Here is a 21,537-nt window from a genome sequence, read left to right on the forward strand (position 1 = left end):
CTTAAGAACCCTCAGTCCTTAAGAAACTTTGTTGTGAAATCCAGACCTATAAAGACAGTCATGAAGAACTCCTGTTGATCATCTAAAGCCGCCTCAACTCAAAACACTTTGCTTCCTTTGTTAGGAATATTGACACTTGATTCCTACATTTAAAGCTCTTTAAAGTAATTTTATCCTTTTTTCTAGTGTTACTTTAGCTACTCTTTTTAATCATTATGTCTGCTAAAACCATTTTCTTCACTTCCATCTCTACCCTGTTATGGCAGCTCTTCACCGGTTTACTTTTAATTTTGTATATTTAACTTACCTGTATGCGACAAATTTAAAATAAAAGCCCAAGGAAAACAGTTCACACCTGATCATGGGAAGTGAATTACTTTTGCTCCTTTTGGCCTTATAATTTTTCTGTGGGTAACCCTCTTGATCTCAGAAGTAACTGATAAGGATTTACTTACAGTGTTGTTTAGAGTGTTCTCATTTTCTCTTCTAGCTTGGTAGTACATGCATTAGCTTTTTTCCCATTTCCCTGATTACTTAACCTTAGCTAAAAGTGACAATTACCATATTATTTTTATTCTACTTTTTCTTTTCCCTACCACAATAACTCACTATTTTTTAATGAAAAGGTAAAGAGAGGAAAACCCAGTGTTCACTCCATTGCTAACAAATGTTTACTTTACAGCTGTCTTTGAAAAAGGAGTCATTCTCATAAGAAGAACATTGAATTAATGAACAGAATAGAGTTTGAAATTGTGTGTAGTATACATCTCTACAGCCCATCTTCTTTGGAAATCTATATATTCTAGGCTGATTGAAATCAAACATTTAGAAACTCATTCACCAAAATTTTCTGTGTGACCACATGTGCACAGTATCATTGGGCCTTGACTTAAAACATCTTTTCCTTTCTCAAAGAGCTGATAATCTAATTAAGAAAGCAGACAGGTATATAAAAAAGTATAATTACTGTAAGATATGTATAATGAATACAATATGTAATGAAATGCTGAGATACAGTATTTAGAGTGCCTCAGTGCAGGAAAAAATGGAATGGTCATGCATTGCTCCATAAAAGGAGGACCATTAAAAAACTTCTTTAATTTTTTAAATTTTAAAGTAATTTCTAGCTTTAAAAAAGCTGCAAGAAATAGTACAAACAATTCCTGTATGTCTTTCACCCAGTTTCCCACAAGTGTTAACCATTTTGCCACATTTACTTTGCCATTTCTCTTTACATATTAATATACATATTTTCCTGAACTGCTTATGAGTAAATTGCAGACATGATGCCCCTTAATGCTTCAAATGTATATGTCCTTTTTTAAAAATGGAAGAAGATTTTAAAAAAGAAAATAATATTCTTAAGCACAGTATAATTATCAAAATCAGGAAATGAACCTTGCCATAATACTATTATGTAATCTTATTCAAATCACACTTTGCCAGTTTTTCTAATAATGTTCTTTGTAGCCAAAGGGGAAAAAACATTCTCTTCTTCTGATCTGGGATCCAATCCAGAATCATGCATTACTTTTAGCTATCATGTGTCTTTAGGCTATTCTATCTGGAACAGTTCCTCAGTTTTTCTTTGTCTTTCATGACCTTGACATTTTTAGAGTGTGGGAGAGTTATTTTGTAGCGTGTTCCTCAAATTTAGACTTTTCTGATGTTTCCTGATAGTTTGGTTCAGGTTATGCATCTCTGACAGTAATACCTCATACGTGAATTCATGTCCTTCTTAGTACATCCTTAGGAATTTCATGAGGTCATTACTGGTGATTTTAACTTTGATCACTTGGTTAAGGTAATATCTGCCAGATTTCTCCACTATAAAATCACTATTGTGATTAATAAGAATCTTGTGGGGAGATATGTTGAGACTATATAAATATATTGTTTTTCTTGAGGTTTTCATCTTCTAGTCTTAGTATCCGTTGATGATTTTTACTCCAGTTATTACTATGAACCAATTATGGTACTGTGCTGTGTCACTCAGTCATATCCGATTCTTTGCAACCCCATGCACTATAGCCCCCCAGGCTGCTCTGTCCATGGGGATTCTCCAGGCAAGAACACTAGAGTGGGCTGCCATGCCCTCCTCCAGGGGATCTTCCTAACCCAGGGATTGAACCCAGGTCTCCCACATTGGAAGCGTATTCTTTACCATCTGGGCCACCAGGGAAGCCCGAAGCAATTATTGCTATTGAGCCAATTACTACTATGATAGTTGCCAAGTGGTGACTTTCTAATTCTTTCTCTTCATTGATCAGTTGTCATTCTGCTGTAATGAAGAATTTTATTTAATCATTACTTTATACTATTAATACTCATGGATTTTAATTTTTTATGGATTGTTTTATTAAATAGATTATATTATCTGTTACTATCCTAATTTATTTTGATGCTTAAGTTGTCCCAGGTTTGACTAATGGGAATCTTTTCATATTGACTCTAAGATCCTTTGATATATGTTCTCATCACTATTTGAATATTTGCTTACCAAAGAAAGTTGTGAAAGAAAAATAATTTCCCATGAAAACAAAAAGATGAGAGAAAACTTACTCTGTGCAGAGAAAACATACAAGAGCAGGAAAATATGAAATAGTGCAGTGTATTCCAATATCTACAATATTATTAATTTTCTGAATGATGGAGTAACGTGTGATGACTGAAAAGGAAGCAAGAAAGGTTTTGTATACTATTCTAATGAATTTGAATTTTATCCTGGCGATGATAGTGAACCATTGATAAAAATTTTAGAGTAAACATTTTGTGACAACAATGCCTTGTTTTGTATCTTGAGGGCCATAAATTCCAGGGGTACTTTATTTTAATATTTCTTATACAAATTAACACAATCCTTTCCCTCATGATTTTTAGGTTTTATCAGAAATATTGGGTTAGCTAAAAAGTTCCATCGGGTTTTCATAACAGTGGTCAGAAAAGACAAACTTTTTGGCCAACTCAATATTCTGAGGCTCATTATCTTGAATAAACAGGTAGAAAAAGAGTATTAAACTGAAAGCAATATAAGAAATTTATTTTCAGATATACAGAGTTCCCTGTAGACCTGAGCCTGCAAACACTATCATTGCCAGTGTTTCCCTAGAGGTTTGGACCTGATTCCTCTTAATTTGAGATTTATATAAAAGACTAAATGCTTTTTGTATAGCATGAGCCACATTTGTATCGAATGAGCCACACATTCTCTGAATTACCAAATGCCCTAGTTATTTAACCTGAATAAATTACTATCATCTTTGCTTTTTAAGCTTCCCAGGAAAGTTATTCATTATCTTAGGTGATTTGTGTTCAGAAAGAACCAGGAAATAGAAATACAAGAAACTGAAGCTGCAGATACCATGGGAAACAGAGGCAGTAATATTAATAGGGCAGACCAGGTCTCTCCCTTGAGATTTTCTGTATCTAAAGAATGAATAATGATTTACACTTTGGGTAGTTTGGGAACTCTTTTACTGATTGTTCTGAAGAATAAAGTTTCCTCTTGAGGTTTTGAATTTAATCAAGAAGAACTTGCATGAACATCTTGTTTCTATTATTTTCTGTTCTGTCACCTGAAAGCATCTTCTCTTCATTTACTTCTAATTTAAAAAATGGATTTTCAAGGCAAGGTGAAACATTGTATATTAAGAATTGGCAGATTAAAAAGGATGCATTTGAAATGGGAAAAAGTCATTCCACTGGTATACACAGTTTCATTTAATATGGCTATGCCATAAGAAAAATGTTACTGCTATTTAACAAAGACCTTAGTTTACTCAATAGAAAGAAATCCGTTTGTACTTTTTTGTCCCTTTAAAGGCCGTGTACAACATAGACATTGCCGTTAGCATTTAAACGTGTCTTTGATGATGGCAATCCTGAGTGAACATCATATATTGTCTTTTTAGTTATAAATGCTGCATGCAAGATAGAAAAATCTCAGTAATATTTTAAGTACTTTATCTGCAGATTCTGAACTCACATATAATCATCCCCAATTCTGAACCTATACATGAGAAAAATATAAATGAGACAAGTTAAATTTTATTAATGGAAGCCTAAACTTACTAGAGAAACCTCTAGATCATGCTAATTTAGAATTGCTTTAATCCCACAAATCTACTTCAGAAAATTAAACCCCTCATATAAGAATGCCATCAATGTAGGTGTTATAAAAATTCAGCCTGTTACTCTTTGCTTAGTTTGGACATCTACAAGTAGGGAAGATGTCTAGACTTCCTTTTCCCACCACCACCCCTACTCCCATATAAGGATCCCATATCCTAAACTACCTCGTAGTTTATTTTTTGTCAGAGTAGCTAGTCTGCCTACATCATTACCATACATCACCAGAAAATTTTACTATTATAAGTTTAAATAAATATTTCTTTGAATAAACTTAAATAAATATTTCTTTGGTATAATCTTCTCAGGACACATTTTCACATTTGTTAGTTTTGTTTCATTTTAGTTTACATAAATTGAATGGAGCTAAGTACCTTTACATTTTCTTTGTGACTATTAGTATTCATTTGTAAGGTAGCCATCAGAATATATTTATGGCTGTGAAATAGCTTTTGTTTTATAGGAAAAGTTCTATCCAAATTTTGGATATCTTCTCTGTCCAAAACCCAGACTTTCTTTTGTTATAACCTTCTTACTCTTTAACAATTGTTCGTTCCTTCATTTCCTACTTCTAGGTAAATGGATTTTATGGACCACTCGATGAAAACTGCCTGCTAGGCTGTATTAACTCATCTGGTGTAAGAGACAGAGACAAAAGTGCATACTGTTTTTCCCAATTTTTTTCTCTTCTATCAGATTTCTACTTGAGCTCAAAATCAAGACGAGGGATAAGGTTTGGCATAGAATAGTTCTTGATCCTTTTTCCTGTCTGACTGAGTTCTGCAATAGTCCTGGATAGGTAGAAGTGCTTTGCGGTTGTAACTTGCGAAATAAGAAAAGTCAGAGATAACTATTCTTAAATTTTGTGAAGCTTTCAGTTTAAAGCTTCTTCTAAATCACTGGTATCATCATCAGAAAACAGTTGAAATTATGTTTTTTAATGGAAACCAAAAAAAAAAAAGAAACAAGTATTTACTTACCAACTTTATTTTGGAAATGTATGCCTCCTAATAAATGAGCTTCCCCATGCCAGCCCATGAGAGGCCTTCATATGAGCCCCTGAGCTAACTGGTGATGCTGTGCTTCCTTCAGCCTGTACCTGCAGCTGCCCGTTCCTCTGCGTGTGTGTCCCTGGGGCTGACCCTCGAGCATGGTTTGTCCACTTTCAATCTGAAAATGAGAATACTGAATCACCTACGTTAGTTTTCAAACTTATTTTAGCTAGTTTTTTTGCTAAATGGAATCTTACATAACACATAGACTCCCTGCGTGTGATAAGGGATACAACAAAACGAAGAATGTTAATGTTATTTAGTAATTCCGTTTACGTAAGAACAGCAGCTATTTAGAGAAATTCAAATCAAAACTACAATGAGGTCTCACCTCACACCAGTCAGAATGGCCATTATTAAAAAGTCTACAAATAATGCTGGAGAGGGTGAAAAAGGAACCCCCCTACACTGTTCATAGGAATGTAAATGGTGCAGCTGCTGTGGAGAACAGTACGGAGGTTACTTTAAAAACTAAAAATAAAAGTTACCATATGATCCTGCATTCCCACTGCTGTGCATATAGCTGGACAAAACTCTTAATTCAAAAAGATACATGGATCCCAATGTTCATTGCAGCACCATTTACAATAGCCAAGACATGAAAGCAATCTAAATGTCCATCTACAGAGAAATGGATAAAGATGGTGTGTGTGTGTGTGTGTGTATTACAATCAAATACTACTCAGCCATAAAAAAGAATGAAATCCCATTTGCAGCAACATGAATTGATCTAAAGATGATTTTACTAAGTGAAGTAATCCAGAAAAAACAAATATCATATGATATCATTTATTTCTGGAATCTAATACAAATGAACTTTGTATAAATATTAATACAAATGAACTTATTTACAAAACAGAAATAGATTCACAGTTATAGAAAACAAATTTATGGTTACCAAAAGGAATAGTTGAGGCGGAACTAAATTGGAAGTTTGGGACTAACATATACACACACTATATATAAAATAGATAGTTTTTACAAGGATCTGCTATATAACACAGGGAGCTATCCTCAATATCTTGTAATAACCTATAATGGGAAAGAATCTTAAAAAGAACATATATGTGTATATATATATATACACACACACACATTTATATATATTCTTTGCTGTATACTTGAAACTAACAAAACATTGTGAATTAGCCACACTTCAATTTTTAAAAGCACAACTATTTACTTACTTCATTAATTTTATTTTTTGTATGTAGACAGTAAGCCACAAATACTACTTTTCTCATATTTACACAACCAAGTTAGCCCTTCTTTACTGGTGAAGTAGCTGATTATTTCCACTGTGTGATCTTGGGTGGGTCTTGAGTGGGAAGAAGCCTCTTGGCACATAGAAGTTGCTCAGTAAACACTTGCTGAGAACACATGCACACACTTGCTGATGTGCCAGAGAATTAAAGTACTTCTCCTTTGAGACTTTTTTTTCAGTTATTTTATCCAGAAGTCTGCTCTGATGACACTCAAACAGTTTAGTGAGGGGCGAGTGTTAACTCATTAGCATCAAAGTTTGGATTATGTATCTAGTGACACAATTACTTTGTGAAAGAGAACTGACAAATACAGAAGGTCTTAGAGAAGCACAGGGCAGAAAAGGAAGCAACACTTTGTTTCTCCCTTCCCAACTTTAGACTTTGTTTGAGGATGTGTTATTCATTCATGAAAAGTGTTAGATGCTCAGTCATGTCCAACTCTTTGCAGCCCCAAGGACTGTAGCCCACCAGGCTCCTCTGTCCATGGAATTATCTAAGCAAGAATACTGGAGTGGGTAACCATTCCCTTCTCCAGGGGATCTTCCCAACCCAGAGATCAAACCTGGGTCTTGTGCACTGCAGGAAGATTCTTTACTGAGCCACTAAGGAAGCCCCATTCATTCATACCTCAAGGATTTATTCAGTATCTACTATAAGGAAAGCATAACTCTAAAAGTGGCAAAAGATGCACAGATTAATGATTTACAGGTTCTGCCTTCAGGGAGTTTATGATAGGCTAACATAGGCAGGGCAAATACTTAAATGTCTATTCCATAAGGTGGAAAATGGTACATGCCATAAGAAAAATAAAAGCAAGTACAAAATTATTATAAACACAGGAAATATTTTTCCAGGTTGATGGAAATTGGTATGCAGTTTTTAATTTAAAAAAAAATACCAACCTCTAGAGAACAATCAGGTGGTTTAATATCCTCCTGCCTTTATTTTTTATTTACTTACATACCTTTCCTTTCTGTTGAACTGAAACGTTCTTCATTGCAGGTTGTATCTTAGTCTGTGTAGACTGAGTACATAACTGTGCCTAGCTCATAAAATACACTCAGTTAATATTTGTTGAATGGATGTGTATATCACAGATAATCAAACTTGGTTTCTAATAAGAAAAATTCCATTACAAAGCACATTCAACGAATAGCTTCTGTACAGTTAAAAAGTGTAATTTTCCCCTCAGAAACCAAACTTTAAAAAAAAAAAAAGCTTTTATAAGATTATACATAATTATCACCATAAAGAGAGTAAAGAATATCTTAGAAAAGACCAGATCTGAGATCTATAAATCTGAATAAAATGCAGAGGCATCTATCATGCTTTTCAGTTATACTGGTTGTGACAATTTGTATTGATGATATTTAATGACAAAACAAGGACTTCAGTGAAAGTTGTGAATAAATTTACAGTTCAATTATAGGTAAATGATGAATCACACAAAATCCTTCTCTAAGTGTTCACCTTGAAGTAGAAATTTTTTTCATATTTAGCACTAAATAATCTCTAAGGTCCTTAAGGTTTAAAAATTTTGTAATTTCATGATTGCCCATGAATGAGAAATAAGTATAAATATATTGTATGTCTTTTCTTTGACTACTTATGACAATGTCATTTGTCTTAGAATGAAAAGTATGGGACAGTACCTGTAAGTTCAGTGAATATGTCTGAAGTAGCCTCTGGAGGTGGGATGGGAGGACTAAATTAAATAAATTACAATGACCAGGAACTTGCAGACTTCTGAGGGATATATACAGTCATTGTTGTTCAGTCACTCAGTCGTTTCCGACTCTTTGTGACCCCATGAACTGCAGCATGCCAGCCTTCCTTCTCCTTCACTATGTCCCAGAATTTGCTCAAACTCATGTCCATTAAGTCTGTGATGCCATCCAGCTGTCTCATCCTCTGTTGCCCCCTTAAGAAATAGGAGCTTATTTGTCTTAACATATCAAAAGCCTGGAGGCAGGCAGTCCAGGGGTTGTACAGTAGCTCAACACTGTCATCAGGGATTCTGGATCTTTTCCTTTCCTTGTATCCCATACTCACTCTATGGGTTTCTAGTCTCATAGTTGAAAATGACTATAGCACCTCCTAGTAGCTAGTCATATTCTCCTCTTAAAGTTTCATCTCTTTATCTTTTTATTTGTAGTAGGAAGCCTGCCCCCAGGGACTACTTCCTACATCTTGCTGGCCAGAACTTAGGTGGCCATAAACATATTATATGGCCAGTCTCAGGTGAAAGGCAGCTGCAGAAGAAGTGAATTGTGGATATTAGTTAGGATAGCCAAGCAACAGTGTTTGCAGTTACTCCTTTTATATTAACCCTTTGAGCTATAGGCTTTTAAGATTTCAAAGAAAAGGCCAGGTATACTTATGCATGAAGATATTGTACTCTAAGAAGTCCCTTTCTGTCATTAAATGATACATTCATTAATTCAAAAACTATTGTCTAGTATGTACCAAATACTGTTCCAGGTATTGAGGATAACAACACTGACTAAAAAAGACAAAGTTGCTGCTGTCATGAAGCTGACATTAGAAGGTTATATAAGTATATAGATGTGAATATCCATACATGTATGTATATGTTTTTTTCACAAAGAAAAATAAAATAAGTAAGGAGAATAAAGAGTGATAGTAGGTAATATTCTTTATAGGATGTCTAGCAAAGGCCTCTGATGAAGTGATATTTTATCAAAGACCTGAAAGAAATGAGGGATGAATGGAACCATAATATCTGGGGAAGAATGTCCAAGTAGAGGAAACGGCAAGTATACAGACCCTGAAGAGAAACATATTTGTCTTTCTCAGGCAAGGAACCAGTATGCCTACAGCACATTGAACAATGGTGAAATGATAGGAGAAAAGTTTATGTTGGGCTTTGTAGACCATTGCAAAGACTTTACTCTGAGTGAATTGGAAAGTCATTGGAGGGTTGTGAGCAGAGATGAATGCAATTCACCTTACAGTTTAAAAGGACTATTGTAACTGCTGTGTGAAGAATAAATTATAATGGGACAAGGATAGAAGCAGGGCAACCAGTTAGGACCCTATTCAGTTTCCCGGGAAATAAATGATAGTTTCAACTATTGTAGTAATTATTAGAGATGTTGAGTAATGATGGGATTTAGAGACATTTTAATGGTAGTTTAGATATGGTTCTGATAATAATAGAAAAATCAATGATGTCACGAAGGTTTTGGATTAATAACTTAATGAATGGAGTTTCTATTTACTGAGATGGGAATTGCAAGAGAATAAGACATCGTATAGGTAGGTTAGGAGGATGGGGAATCAAAAGTTTGATTTTGAACATGCTAGGTTTGAGTTGCCTGTTGCACACTCAAGTGCATGTTTGATGACTTATACATTTGTAAATATATACTCTTATCCACCAACTGTTTGGATGACATATAAACCTAGAGGTGAAGGTAGAGGTTGGGATTGAAGATATAAAATTAGAAGTTTTAGTATATGGGTAATATTAATGCCATGACACTAGATAGGGTTATATTGGGAGTACATAACTAATATTTTTCTATGACTTTTTTTTAGAAGAAAGAGAATTTCCTATGAAATTCTAAATAAATTTAAGCTTGTATATTTTACTTTTCACTAACTGGCTCATGGAGTATTAAAAGTTCAGTATACTAACTAAGGACATGGACTCTAAAGCATGGCTACCTAGGTTTGAATCCTAGCTCTTTGTTTTTTGTTTTTGCGATTTAGGCCAAGATATGTAAACCTCATTTTCCTTATCTGTAAATAAGGATAATAATGATACCTCCCTTTAGGTTGTTGTGAAGCTTAATTAGATTAATGCCATGACACGTACTAAGCACTGAGAAAGAATTAGCCAGTATCATCATTAAACTTCACTAGCTTTTGCTACATGATATAAAATTACTAACAATTTAATGTTCTGCCAAAGCAGGCTATATTTGGGGAGCAGTAGAAAAATTTTCCCCCTGTAATCCTCATTTCTGGACATATGAAATGAAGACTGAGAATTGCTGTTGTTTATAAGCCATTCCCACTTTTTAATCAGGTTTCAGCATCACATTCTTAGTTACTTGTCTTCCTGTTTAGGTCACAGTGCTGTCGATATCACCAAGGTGGCTAGAAGACACCGCATGTCTCCTTTTCCTCTAACATCTATGGACAAAGCCTTTATCACAGTCCTGGAGATGACTCCGGTGCTTGGGACAGAAATCATCAACTACCGAGGTACTGTTATATTTGCCCATTGCCTTTTATTTTCATTCTTTTCCAAACAAGATTACTCTAACACTAATACACAGTTTTCCTGAAAAAGAAATGTTATTAACCATTTATCACAGTTATTACCATCTTTCTTTTCACTTCTTATTTCTATTCAACTCTAAGATCAATCTAACAGTATATAGAGTAAAATACTCATAAATCTTCCTTTACATTAAAAAAAAGGAAAAATTCAACTTTGTTTCTCCTATTCATCAAAATATCAATATTCTCAAGAGAGGGCTGTCAGCACTGAGTGAGGAGAATAGTTGACTGCGGTCTGCCTTATGTCCTTTCTGATAGAAGTGAGAGATAACTAATGTGTCTGGTAATGATTTTCATTTGTGAAAATCATGTTTCTAAATGTAAATACTACATTAATTATCTGTGGATCACTGAGCAGCCAGTCTGATCTCAGTTTTTCTGCTTCATCTATCCTCTCATTTTCTGCTCTTAGTTTAGTAGCACATTGAGACCAGCTTGTGGAAAGATAATGGAAAGGTAGTATTCCCCAGTGTTTCCAGTTTTTAACCAGCTACTTCCCTTTCTAAAAATCCAGTTCAGGTGCAGTCTGAATAAGATGTAGTTTCTAAATTGTTTTTGTTGTACAAATAAAAACAATGCAGAAGTATTGATTTTACAAATAAATGACTTTATTCATAGATCGTAAATAGTCAAATTTCAGTGATATTAGAGAACATCTATACAAGCACTTTAATTTTTCTACAAGAAAACTCAAAACAGCAGAAAAGGAATGGAATTAAGACTCAAGACTTAACATTCTCGGGAATTCCCTGGCAGTTCAGTGGCTAGTACTCAGCACTTTCACTCAGGTGATGCAGGTTCAGTCCCTGTCAGGGAGCTAAGATCTTGTAAGTTGTGTGGCAAAGCCAAAAGAGAAAAAAGAAAAAAACTCAACGTTCTTCTCTTTCTACATGATAATGCTCTTCGGCCAATATTAACATATAGAAAATAATAGTAGATAAAATTATGTTAAAAGGCCTAAAGCTAGTGAAATATTAAATGCCAAATGCTAGCTCTTTGGTCTCTGGCCCTACTTAGGCAAAAATTGCTTTAATTGACACCTGTCCTACTTCTTTGACTTACATCCTTTTAGACATGTATGTCATTAGGTTTAAACCTATTCTTTTGTTCTGTTTTATTTCTCATTAAAGGAAATAAAGATAGTAAAACTAAAGTGGGGAATTAGAAATTAACTGTGTGATTTCAGAAATCAATTTTAATGAAATGGTTTCTTTCTGTTATTATATGCAGCTACTTAGATATTTTTATGTCAGTCAGTACGAAGACATCTTCAGAAAATATGAATGTAAAATTAAGTTGGAAAAAATTTAACAGTGCTTTACACTATATAAAAATAAGTTAACCATACCTGGCCTCTTGTAATATCAGGGTAGTTTCTCTTATCAGTCCTTAAAAGAATCTCACTGTGATGCCAGGTCACATTTAGACAGAAATTCCAGGACTTTTAAGGAAAAAAAACAGAACTGGAAATGGCCATTTCTATTTCTCCTCTAGGGAAAAAAAAATACTGTCAGATGGATTCTCTTTTCCTGTCGTATGTTTGTTTCTCCTTCATTTGTTCATCAAATCAGTTGTCACTTATAAGTAAGCAAACCTCTTCATGCATGGTTAACTCTTGTCAAGTGTTTCCACCCATGATGATGAGAAATAATAGTTAGGTTTGCATTCAGCCTTTGAGCTGGATCACACTTGGTTTTTAATGCAAAAGAGCGTTATAATTAATCCTCCTAGGCACTTTAGTTAGGTGTTTAGAAAACAGTACCATATATAGAAATATAATTTATTCAGCAAGTATCTATTAAAAATCTGCTAAATACCAGGCCCTGTGTTAAGTCCAGGTATGCAAAGATGAATAAAATGAAACCCCACCCTATGGTTCTACTGTGTAGTACAGGAGAGAGACAGATACACAGTGTGGCACTTGTTTCCTGTACTGGCTCTTTCGTAAGCTTGCCTTCCTTTGTCAATTCCTTGAATATGAACTTTCTTTTCAGCTTGACTCTGGCCCTTTTCAAATCTTACACAGTATTTCAGATAACCTAACATATACCAGTTGTTTCAAGTACCACCTATTAAGTGATTGCTAAATCTATATCTTTCCTCAGACCTTGCCTGAGCTCCAAACTCATACAACAGATGGATACCTGCTGCTACTAAATTTAACATCACTGTTACTAAACTTATTTTCTTTACCACTACAATACTCATTTCCTCTACGTCCTCTTGAATCTATCCTTTATTTGCCATTCCCACTTCTCTCATTTTAATTTAGGTCTATATTATTAGCTTCCCGGATTATTGTAACAACCTTCGCTTCCCCAATTAGCATCTTCCCATCCATTTTCCAATTTGATTCCAAAGTAATCTGTTCAAATGGCGAGTTTAATATTAACATTCCTGCATATAGCTCTTCAGTAGTATTCCGCACAACTCCATATAAAATTCAGAACTCTTTAATATGTCATATAAGGCCCTTTGTAATCTAATTTCTTCCTACTTTTTCAGTTCTTTCTCATCAGAACTTGCTTTCCCCTAAACTTGCCATGCTGTTCCTTACCTCTTATGCTCTTATCTCTAAGCCATTGTCTCTACTGTCTTTTGCTTACAACAGTTTTATCCTATTTCTCTGTTCGGTCACTGTGTACTCTTTTTTTTTTTTTTTTTTTGGTCTGACTTCATTGAGGCATAATTAGTAAGTTAAAAGTGTATATCTTTAGGGTATTCAGCCATGTTGAATATACATATACATATACATTGTGAAATAATTACCACAATCAAGCTAATCAATACATTCATCACTTTATAGTTACCGACTGTGTATGAGTGTGTATGGTAAGAATGCTTAAGATTTACTCTTTGAGCAAATTTCAAGTATACAATACAGCATTATTAACTATAGTCACCATGCTTTATGTGAGATCCCCAGATCTTATTCATCTTACAATTGAAAGTTTGTACCCTTTGGCCAACGTCTCCCCATCTCCCCAGTACATGTTTTTTAAGAGTAAATTTTAAGAAGCTCTCCTCCATGAAGGCATTCCTGGTGTCCACTCCTCCCTTTCACCAGCTGAGTTGAGTTTTCTTCCACCACGTCCCCACAGCACTTTGTTCATGTGTTTTATAATAGAAATGACTGGCATATTTGATCATTCTCTGTTATAAATGCTCTAATAAACAACATGCATATAAAAAGTTGAGTGATCTAAATGTGAATCACTATAAATTGAATTGTGAGTCAGAGATGGCCTATAATTCTCTTACCGAAGATAAGAGATTTCTCCCCAGAAAAAGATTAGAAACTCATTCTCACTGTAGCTGTCATCTTTTCCAGGGATGTTTGCATTTTAATGAACAAACCTTCTTGGTTCATTCTGATTTCAGCTGAATGCACCTCTAACTATCCAGTTTCATCTATCAATCACTAAATGGGAAAAGTATGGGGATGGGGATTCCAAATATTTTGCCTCTGCCAATACACTGACACCTACAATTACAGAAGCCTGTGGAGAGATGTGCACATTTCCTAAGAGAGATCCAGAATCCATGAATCTTTGAGGTCATTTGCCACTGTGAGATCTCTAAAATTACTTATTATATCTCTGTGAAGGTTCAGCAAGAATCCCAGAAAACTAAGACTAAATCATTTATACAGAAGTGCTTGGAAGTGATGCTCTCAAGGTCATATATATAGGGTAAATCTGTGAAGGAATGTTAACAGTATAATATATGAAATACTTATAATTTTACAAAAAGAAAGTGATTTGGAGATCAAGTAATCTTTCTACTTTAAAGGCAAAGAAATTTAGGACCAAAGAGGTTAATAATGTTCTTAGAAAATTTGTTATGATTAAAAACAGCTAGAACCTAAGATTCTTTACTCCTAGTCCGCTGTTCATTCCATTACAGCAGTTCAGTTCAGTTCAGTTTACTCAGTCGTGTCCAACTCTTTGCAACCCCATGGGCTGCAGCTTGCCAAGCCTCCCTGTCTATCACCAGCTCCCAGAGTTTACTCAAACTCATATCCATTGAGTCGGTGATGCCATCCAACCATCTCATGCTCTGTCGTCCCCTTCTCCTCCTGCCCTCAATCCCTCCCAGCATCAGGGTCTTTTCCAATGAGTCAGTTTGTCACATCAGGTGGCCAAAGTATTGGAGTTTCAGCTTCAACATCAGTCCTTCCAGTGAATATTCAAGACTGATTTCCTTTAGGATGGACTGGTTGGAACTCCTTGCAGTCCAATGGACTCTCAAGAGTCTTCAACACCACAGTTCAAAAGCATCAATTCTTTGGTGCTCAGCTTTCTTTATAGTCCAACTCTCACATCCATATATGACTACTGGAAAAACCATAGCCTTGAGTAGACAGACCTTTGTTGGCAAAGTAATGTCTCTGCTTTTTAATATGCTGTCTAGGTTGGTCATAACTTTTCTTCCAAAGAGTTAAGCGTCTTGTAATTTTTAATTACAGCAGAGTATGTTTCAAATCAGTATGGAAATTATCCTTCTAAAATAAGAACCTAGAATTGCATGTATATGCAAAGTTTACTGTTTATTTTAATGTGTTTTGACTACAGGTGAATTTTCTTCTGTCTCTGAGCTGTCCTTTATTATATCTACTATTTTCAACTCCTGTCTGCAAGCAAGACCTTTAAGGAGCAAGTGCTCTACTAATTAAACATACTTTCCTTTGGTTTCTTGGAAGAGAAATACCAATGGAGATAGTATTTGTCACCCTACCATTTATGATTCATCTTTGCTTATAAAATACATGATGTGAATACATTATAAATTCATACTTGGTGCAGTACTAGCTGCTGTAAAGCAGATTAAAATATTCTAGAATTCCCTGTTATCCCTAATGTCTTTCAGTTAACAGTGAAAAAACTAAGGTTTGAATAGAAAGGCTTCTGCTTTCTTAGGAGCATTATTTTACAAGCTCTAGGGTTTTTTTTTAAGACTTTATAACCAAAGACTTTGGCGTTTCTGACCTGAGTTCTTTGTATTTCCACAAAAGACTTAAGCAGTTCTAGAGATGGAATCTTTAAGTTTTACTGAACTCAGTTTAAGGCAGTGAAGTATCCTTCTTAGAATACTGACCACAGCAGACATACTTCTCCCTGTTTCTGACCTAAAATGAGATACATTTATAATACTTTTTAAAAGAGAAAAGTATGTATGTGAAAATATATAATAATATTCACAGAAGAAGGTATGAAATAGGAAGATTAGTCTACCTGTTTGTGACATAGGGATGATTTAGCCAGCGTTATAGGTCTGATTTTTTTCTAAGTGAGTTAATTTTACTCAATTGTGTAACTGTAAAAATAACTCCCCCACACAAGGGGTCTTCGTGAGTGCCTAACCAGTCATATTATTAATATCTAGTCTACTGCTGCCTGCTGCTTTTCTGAAACCACACGCCCAACGTTTATCAACAGTAGTACTTCGGCTCCACCTATGGGCAAAGAGAAGAGATGGTTTAAGATCCATGACAGTATTTAAATGTAAGCAAGAGAGACACCTCCAAGTAATAAAGTATTTTGCAGCACTACTACATACTCTGTAAGTTCCCAAATCGATCATCTGGTGAGACGTTGAATGAAATCTAATATTGACTGCTTGGAAGAGCTAGTCACTGCCTTATCCGTGAATCCTACTGATATATATTGATATACTTGCTGGTGTGTATTTACATTTATCCTTCAGTTCTGTTATATTTGCTGCTAACTGGAAGCCCTTACCATTTTCCAGTCAATTGCATATTTCTCATCAAATCCTTTCCCTTGCCTTAGGCCTTTAAGGAAAAAAGAAACTTGGGGTAATACATGTTTTTCTCTTTGAAGAGACTTAAATGCTGCTGGTAAGTTAACTTGATACCAACTCCAAAAGCAGAACTAATCTAATAGAGATCTAATTTACCTTAAAGATAGAATTCCTTATATTTAGTATGAGTACAAAATAAAAATTGGCCGATTTTCTGTTATTAGATTTATGCTGATAACCTTAAGCATGAAGCTGTTCTTTCTGTCCAGAGGAAATGTTTAATTTTTCTTTCTAAGATATTTCAAAGATCTGTAAAGACCAGATGGTGTATGTGTACTTCAAATATGACTTTTCTTGACTCTTCTAATATAATTATATATGTTAAAATGAGAGAAATATTCTTCTTTTAAAAGTCTCTTAAAAAAAAAAAAGTTAGAAATGAAACACGTAAAAAAAAAAAAAATAAAAAAAATAAAAGTCTCTTATTCTTGCCCTTTAAAAAATAACAGCTTTATTGAAATACTATTCACATACCATATAATTCACCCACATAAATTATATAGTTCAAAGGTTTTTAGTTTATTCACAGATATGTATAGTCATCACCACGTCAGTTTTAGAACATATTATCACTTCAAAAAGAATCTCCACTGTCTTTAGCTGTCATCCTCCTCCTGTCTCCCTAGTCCACCATCCAGTCTTAAGCAACCACTAAACTATTTCTATCTCTAAAGGTTTACCTATTCTGAACATTCACATAATGGGATTATATAATATGTGGTCTTTTATTACTGGTGTTTTCCACCTAGCATAATATTTTCAAAGTTTATCCATGTTGTAACATGTATCCGTATCTCATTCCTTCTTTAAAAATTATTGTAGTAAAAAACATAAAATTTATCATCTTAACATCAGTAAGTTAATTAAATTAACAAATTATCATTGCAATTAAGTGGCATTAAGTACATTCACATTGTTGTGAACATATCTCCAAAATTTTCTCATACAGGATATCTGAAACTCTTTACCCATTAAACAATTCCCTTTTTCCTCCTCATCCCAGCCCCTGGTAACCACCATTTTACTTTCTATTTATAAGAATTTGACTACTTTAGATATGGTATATAAGTTGAGTCAGCAGTATTTGTCTTTTGATGGTTGGCTTATTTCACTTAGCTTAATGTCCTCAAGGTCTATCCACGTTGTGCCATGTGATAGTATTTAGATATATACACCACATTTGTTAATCCATTCATCTGTTGATGGACATTTGGAACACTTCCAACCTTGACTATTATGAATAGCACTACTGTGAACGTGGATGTGCACATACCTCTTCAAGACCCTGCTTTCAGTTCTTGTGGATGTATACTGAGAAGTGAGATTGATGGATTAAATGGTACTTCTATTTTTAATTTTCTGAGGAAATTTTTTCTCTTTTCCATACTGGTTGCACTATTCTACAGTCCTACCAAGACTATGTAAGAATTCCAGTCTTTCTACATTCTCATCAGCACTTGATTTTTTGATAGTAACCAATTAATGGGTGTGAGGTGATATCTCATTGTAGTTTTGATTTGCATTTTTCTGATAATTAGTGGTGTTGAGCATCTTTTCATATGCTTATTAGCAGTTCATACATCATCTTTGGAGAAATATCTATTCAAATCCTTTCCCAGTTTTAAACTTTTTTTACTTTTAGTTAATATGCAATGTTCTGTTAGTCTCAAGTGCACAGTACAGTGATTCTTTATATGAATACATATATATTCAGATATATGTGTGTGTGTTCTTCTTCAGGTTCTTTTCCATTATAGCTTATTACAAGATATTGAGTAGCATTTTCTGAGCTATATAGTAACTCTTTGTTGATTACCTATTTTATATATAGTAGTGTATATATATTAATCTCAAACTCCTAATTTATCTCTCCCCCGACCGGCTATCCTCTTTGGTAATCATATATTTGTTTTCTATGTCTTTGAGTTCATTTCTGTTTTATAAATAAGTTCATTTATATCATTTTAGAGCAGTATTTTTATAAGTGATGTTATATGGTATATCTCTTTCTCTGAATGACAAACTTCACTTAAGGTGATAATCTCTAGGTCCATTCATGTTGCAAATGATGCAAATGGCATCATCTCATTCTTTTTTAAGGCTGAGTACTGTTCCACTTTACACACACACACACACACACACACACACACACACACTATTTCTTTATCCATTTATCTGTGGATGAACATTTAGGTTGCTTCCATGTCTTGAATATGAACATTAGGGTGCATGTCTTTTCAAATTAGTTTTATGTGGATATATGCACAGGAGTGGAATTGCAGGATTATATGATAACTCTTACTTTAGCTCTTTAAGGAACCTCTGTACTGTTCTCCACAGTGGCTACACCAATTTACATTTCCACCAACAGTCTAGGAGGGTTCCTTTCTCTCCACATTCTTTACAGTATTTATTATTTGTAGATTTTTAATGATGGCCATTCTGACTGGTGTGAGGTGATGCCTCGTTGTAGTTTTGCTATTCACTTCTCTAATAATTAGTGATATTGAGCATCATTTCATGTGCCTGTTGGCCATTTGTATGTCTTTGAAGAAATGTGTATTTAGGTCTTCTTCCCACTTTTTAATTGAGTTGTTCAGTTTATATATATTAAAGCTGTATGAGCCGTTTGTATGTTTTGGAAACTAATCCCTTGTCAGTAGCATTGTTTGCAAACATTTTCTCCCAGTCCAAAAGTTGACTTTTTGTTTTGTTTATGATTTACCTTTACTGTGTAAAAGCTTTTAAATATAATTAGGTCCCATTTGTTTATTTTTCTTTTTATTTCCATTACTCTAGAAGACAGACCCCCCCACACACCAAATATTGTGACTTTTGACAAAGAGTATTCTGCCTATGTTTTCCTCTAGGAGTTTTATGATATCCAGTCTTACATTTAGGTCTTTTATCTATTTTGAATTTATTTTTGTGTATGTGTGCTAGTCACTCAGTCATGTCTAACTTTTTGTGACCCCATGGACTCTAATCCTCCAAGCTCCTCTGTCCATGGGATTCTCCAGGCAAGAATACTGGAGTGGGTTGCCAGTTCCTTCTCCAATTTTTGTATATGTATATGGTGTTAGAGAATGTTCTAATTTCATTATTTTATATGTGGCTGTCTAGTTTTCCCTACACCACTTATTGAAGAGACTGTCTTTTCTCCATTATATATCCTTGCCTCCTTTGTGGTAGATTAATAGACCATAAGTACATGGGTTTGGGGGCTTTCTGTCCTATTCCATTGGTCTGTAAGTCTGTTTTTGTGCCAGTACCATACTATTTTGATTATTGCCAGTTTGTAGTATAGTCTGAAGTAAGGGATTGTGGATTGAACTTTTAGCTTCATTCTTTCTCAAGATTGTTTTGGCTATTCAGAGTCTTTGTGTTTACATACACATTTTAGAATTTTTTGTTCTAGTTGTGTGAAAAATGTCATTGGGAAGGCAGTGGCACCCCACTCCAGTACTCTTGCCTGGAAAATCCAGTGGACACAGGAGCCTGGTAGGCTGCAGTCCGTGAGGTCGTGAAGAGTCGGACACGACTGAGCGACTTCACCTTCACTTTTCACTTTCATGCATTGGAGAAGAAAATGGCAACCCACTCCAGTGTTCTTGCCTGGAGAATCCCAGGGACGGCGGAGCCTGGTGGGCTGCCATCTATCGGGTCGCACAGAGTTGGACACGACTGAAGTGACTTAGCAGCATTGAATCCATAGATTGCTTGGGTAGTATGATAATTTTAACAATATTGATTCTTCCAGTCCAAGAATACAGTATATTAATATCTTCCATTTGTTTGTATCATCTTTAATTTCTTTCTTAAGCTTCTTACAGTTTTCAGAATATAGATCTCTTGCCTGCTTAGCTAGGTTTATTCCTTGGCATTTTGTTGTTGTTGTTGTTCTTTTTGATGTAGTGATAAATGAGATTGTTTCCTTAATTTCTCTTTCTGATCTTTTACTGTTAGCATATAGAAATGCAAAAAAATTCTGTTTATTAATTTTGTATCCAGCAGCTATACTGAATCTACTGATGAACTCTAATCATTTTATGGAAGCATCTTTCGGATTTCCTATGTATAGCATCATGTCATCTGCAAACAATGACAGTTTTACTTTTTTCCCAATTTGGATTTCTTCTATCTCTTTTTTTTTCTGAGTACTATAGCTCAGACTTCCAAGGCTATGTTGAATAAAACTAGCCAGAATGGTCATCTTTGTTTTATTCCTGATTGTAGAGAAAATGCTTTCAATTTTTCACCATTGAATATGATGTTAGCTATGGGATTGTCATTGATGAACTTTATCATGTTGAGGTATGTTCCCTCTATGCCCACTTTCTGGAGAGTTTTTATTATAAATGGATGGAGAAATTTATCAAAAGCTTTTTTCTGCATCTATTGAGAGGATCATATGGTTTTTATTTTTCAATTTCTTAATTGATGTATCACATTGATATGCAGATAGTGAAAAATCCTTGCATCCCTGGGGTAAATCCCACTTGATCATGGTGTACAATTCCTTTTTTTACTATTTATTTATTTATTTTTTGGCTGCTCTAGGTCTTTGTTGCTTTGCATGGGCTTTCTCTAGTTGCAGCAAGTGGGTGCTACTCTTCATTGCAGTGCTTGGGCTTCTCATTGTGGTAGCTTCTCTTGTTGCAGAACACAGGCTCTAGGCACATGGGCTTCAGTATTTGCAGCACGTGGGCTCAGTAGTTGTGGTGCAAGGCCTTAGTTGCCCAACAGCGTGTCGAATCCTTCCAAACAAGGGAGCCTCCCAAACCTCACTCATAGTTATAGGTTTTACGTTTAGGTCTGTAATCCTTTTTGAGTTAAGTTTTGTATATGGTGGAAGATAAGAGTCCAGCTTCATTCTTTCAAATGGGGCTATCCAGTTTTCTATTTCTGAAAAAAATGCTGTTTGCATTTTAATACCTCACTCCTTCTTGTGGCCAAAT

General features: G+C 34.7%; 1 protein-coding gene across 8 annotated transcripts in view; it reads left to right on the forward strand.

Annotated features, from left to right (window-relative positions):
• Positions 1–21,537, forward strand: part of GPHN (gephyrin) — a 526,998-nt gene that overhangs the window by 408,914 nt on the left and 96,547 nt on the right. For all 8 annotated transcript variants that reach the window (XM_055538377.1, XM_055538378.1, XM_055538379.1 and 5 more), the window contains one exon: positions 10,541–10,678. In XM_055538377.1, coding sequence (XP_055394352.1) covers positions 10,541–10,678 — 138 coding nt within the window. The remainder of the gene's footprint in view (positions 1–10,540; positions 10,679–21,537) is intronic.

Source organism: Bubalus kerabau, chromosome 10, assembly GCF_029407905.1.
Source record: "Bubalus kerabau isolate K-KA32 ecotype Philippines breed swamp buffalo chromosome 10, PCC_UOA_SB_1v2, whole genome shotgun sequence".
NCBI lineage: Eukaryota > Metazoa > Chordata > Mammalia > Artiodactyla > Bovidae > Bubalus > Bubalus kerabau.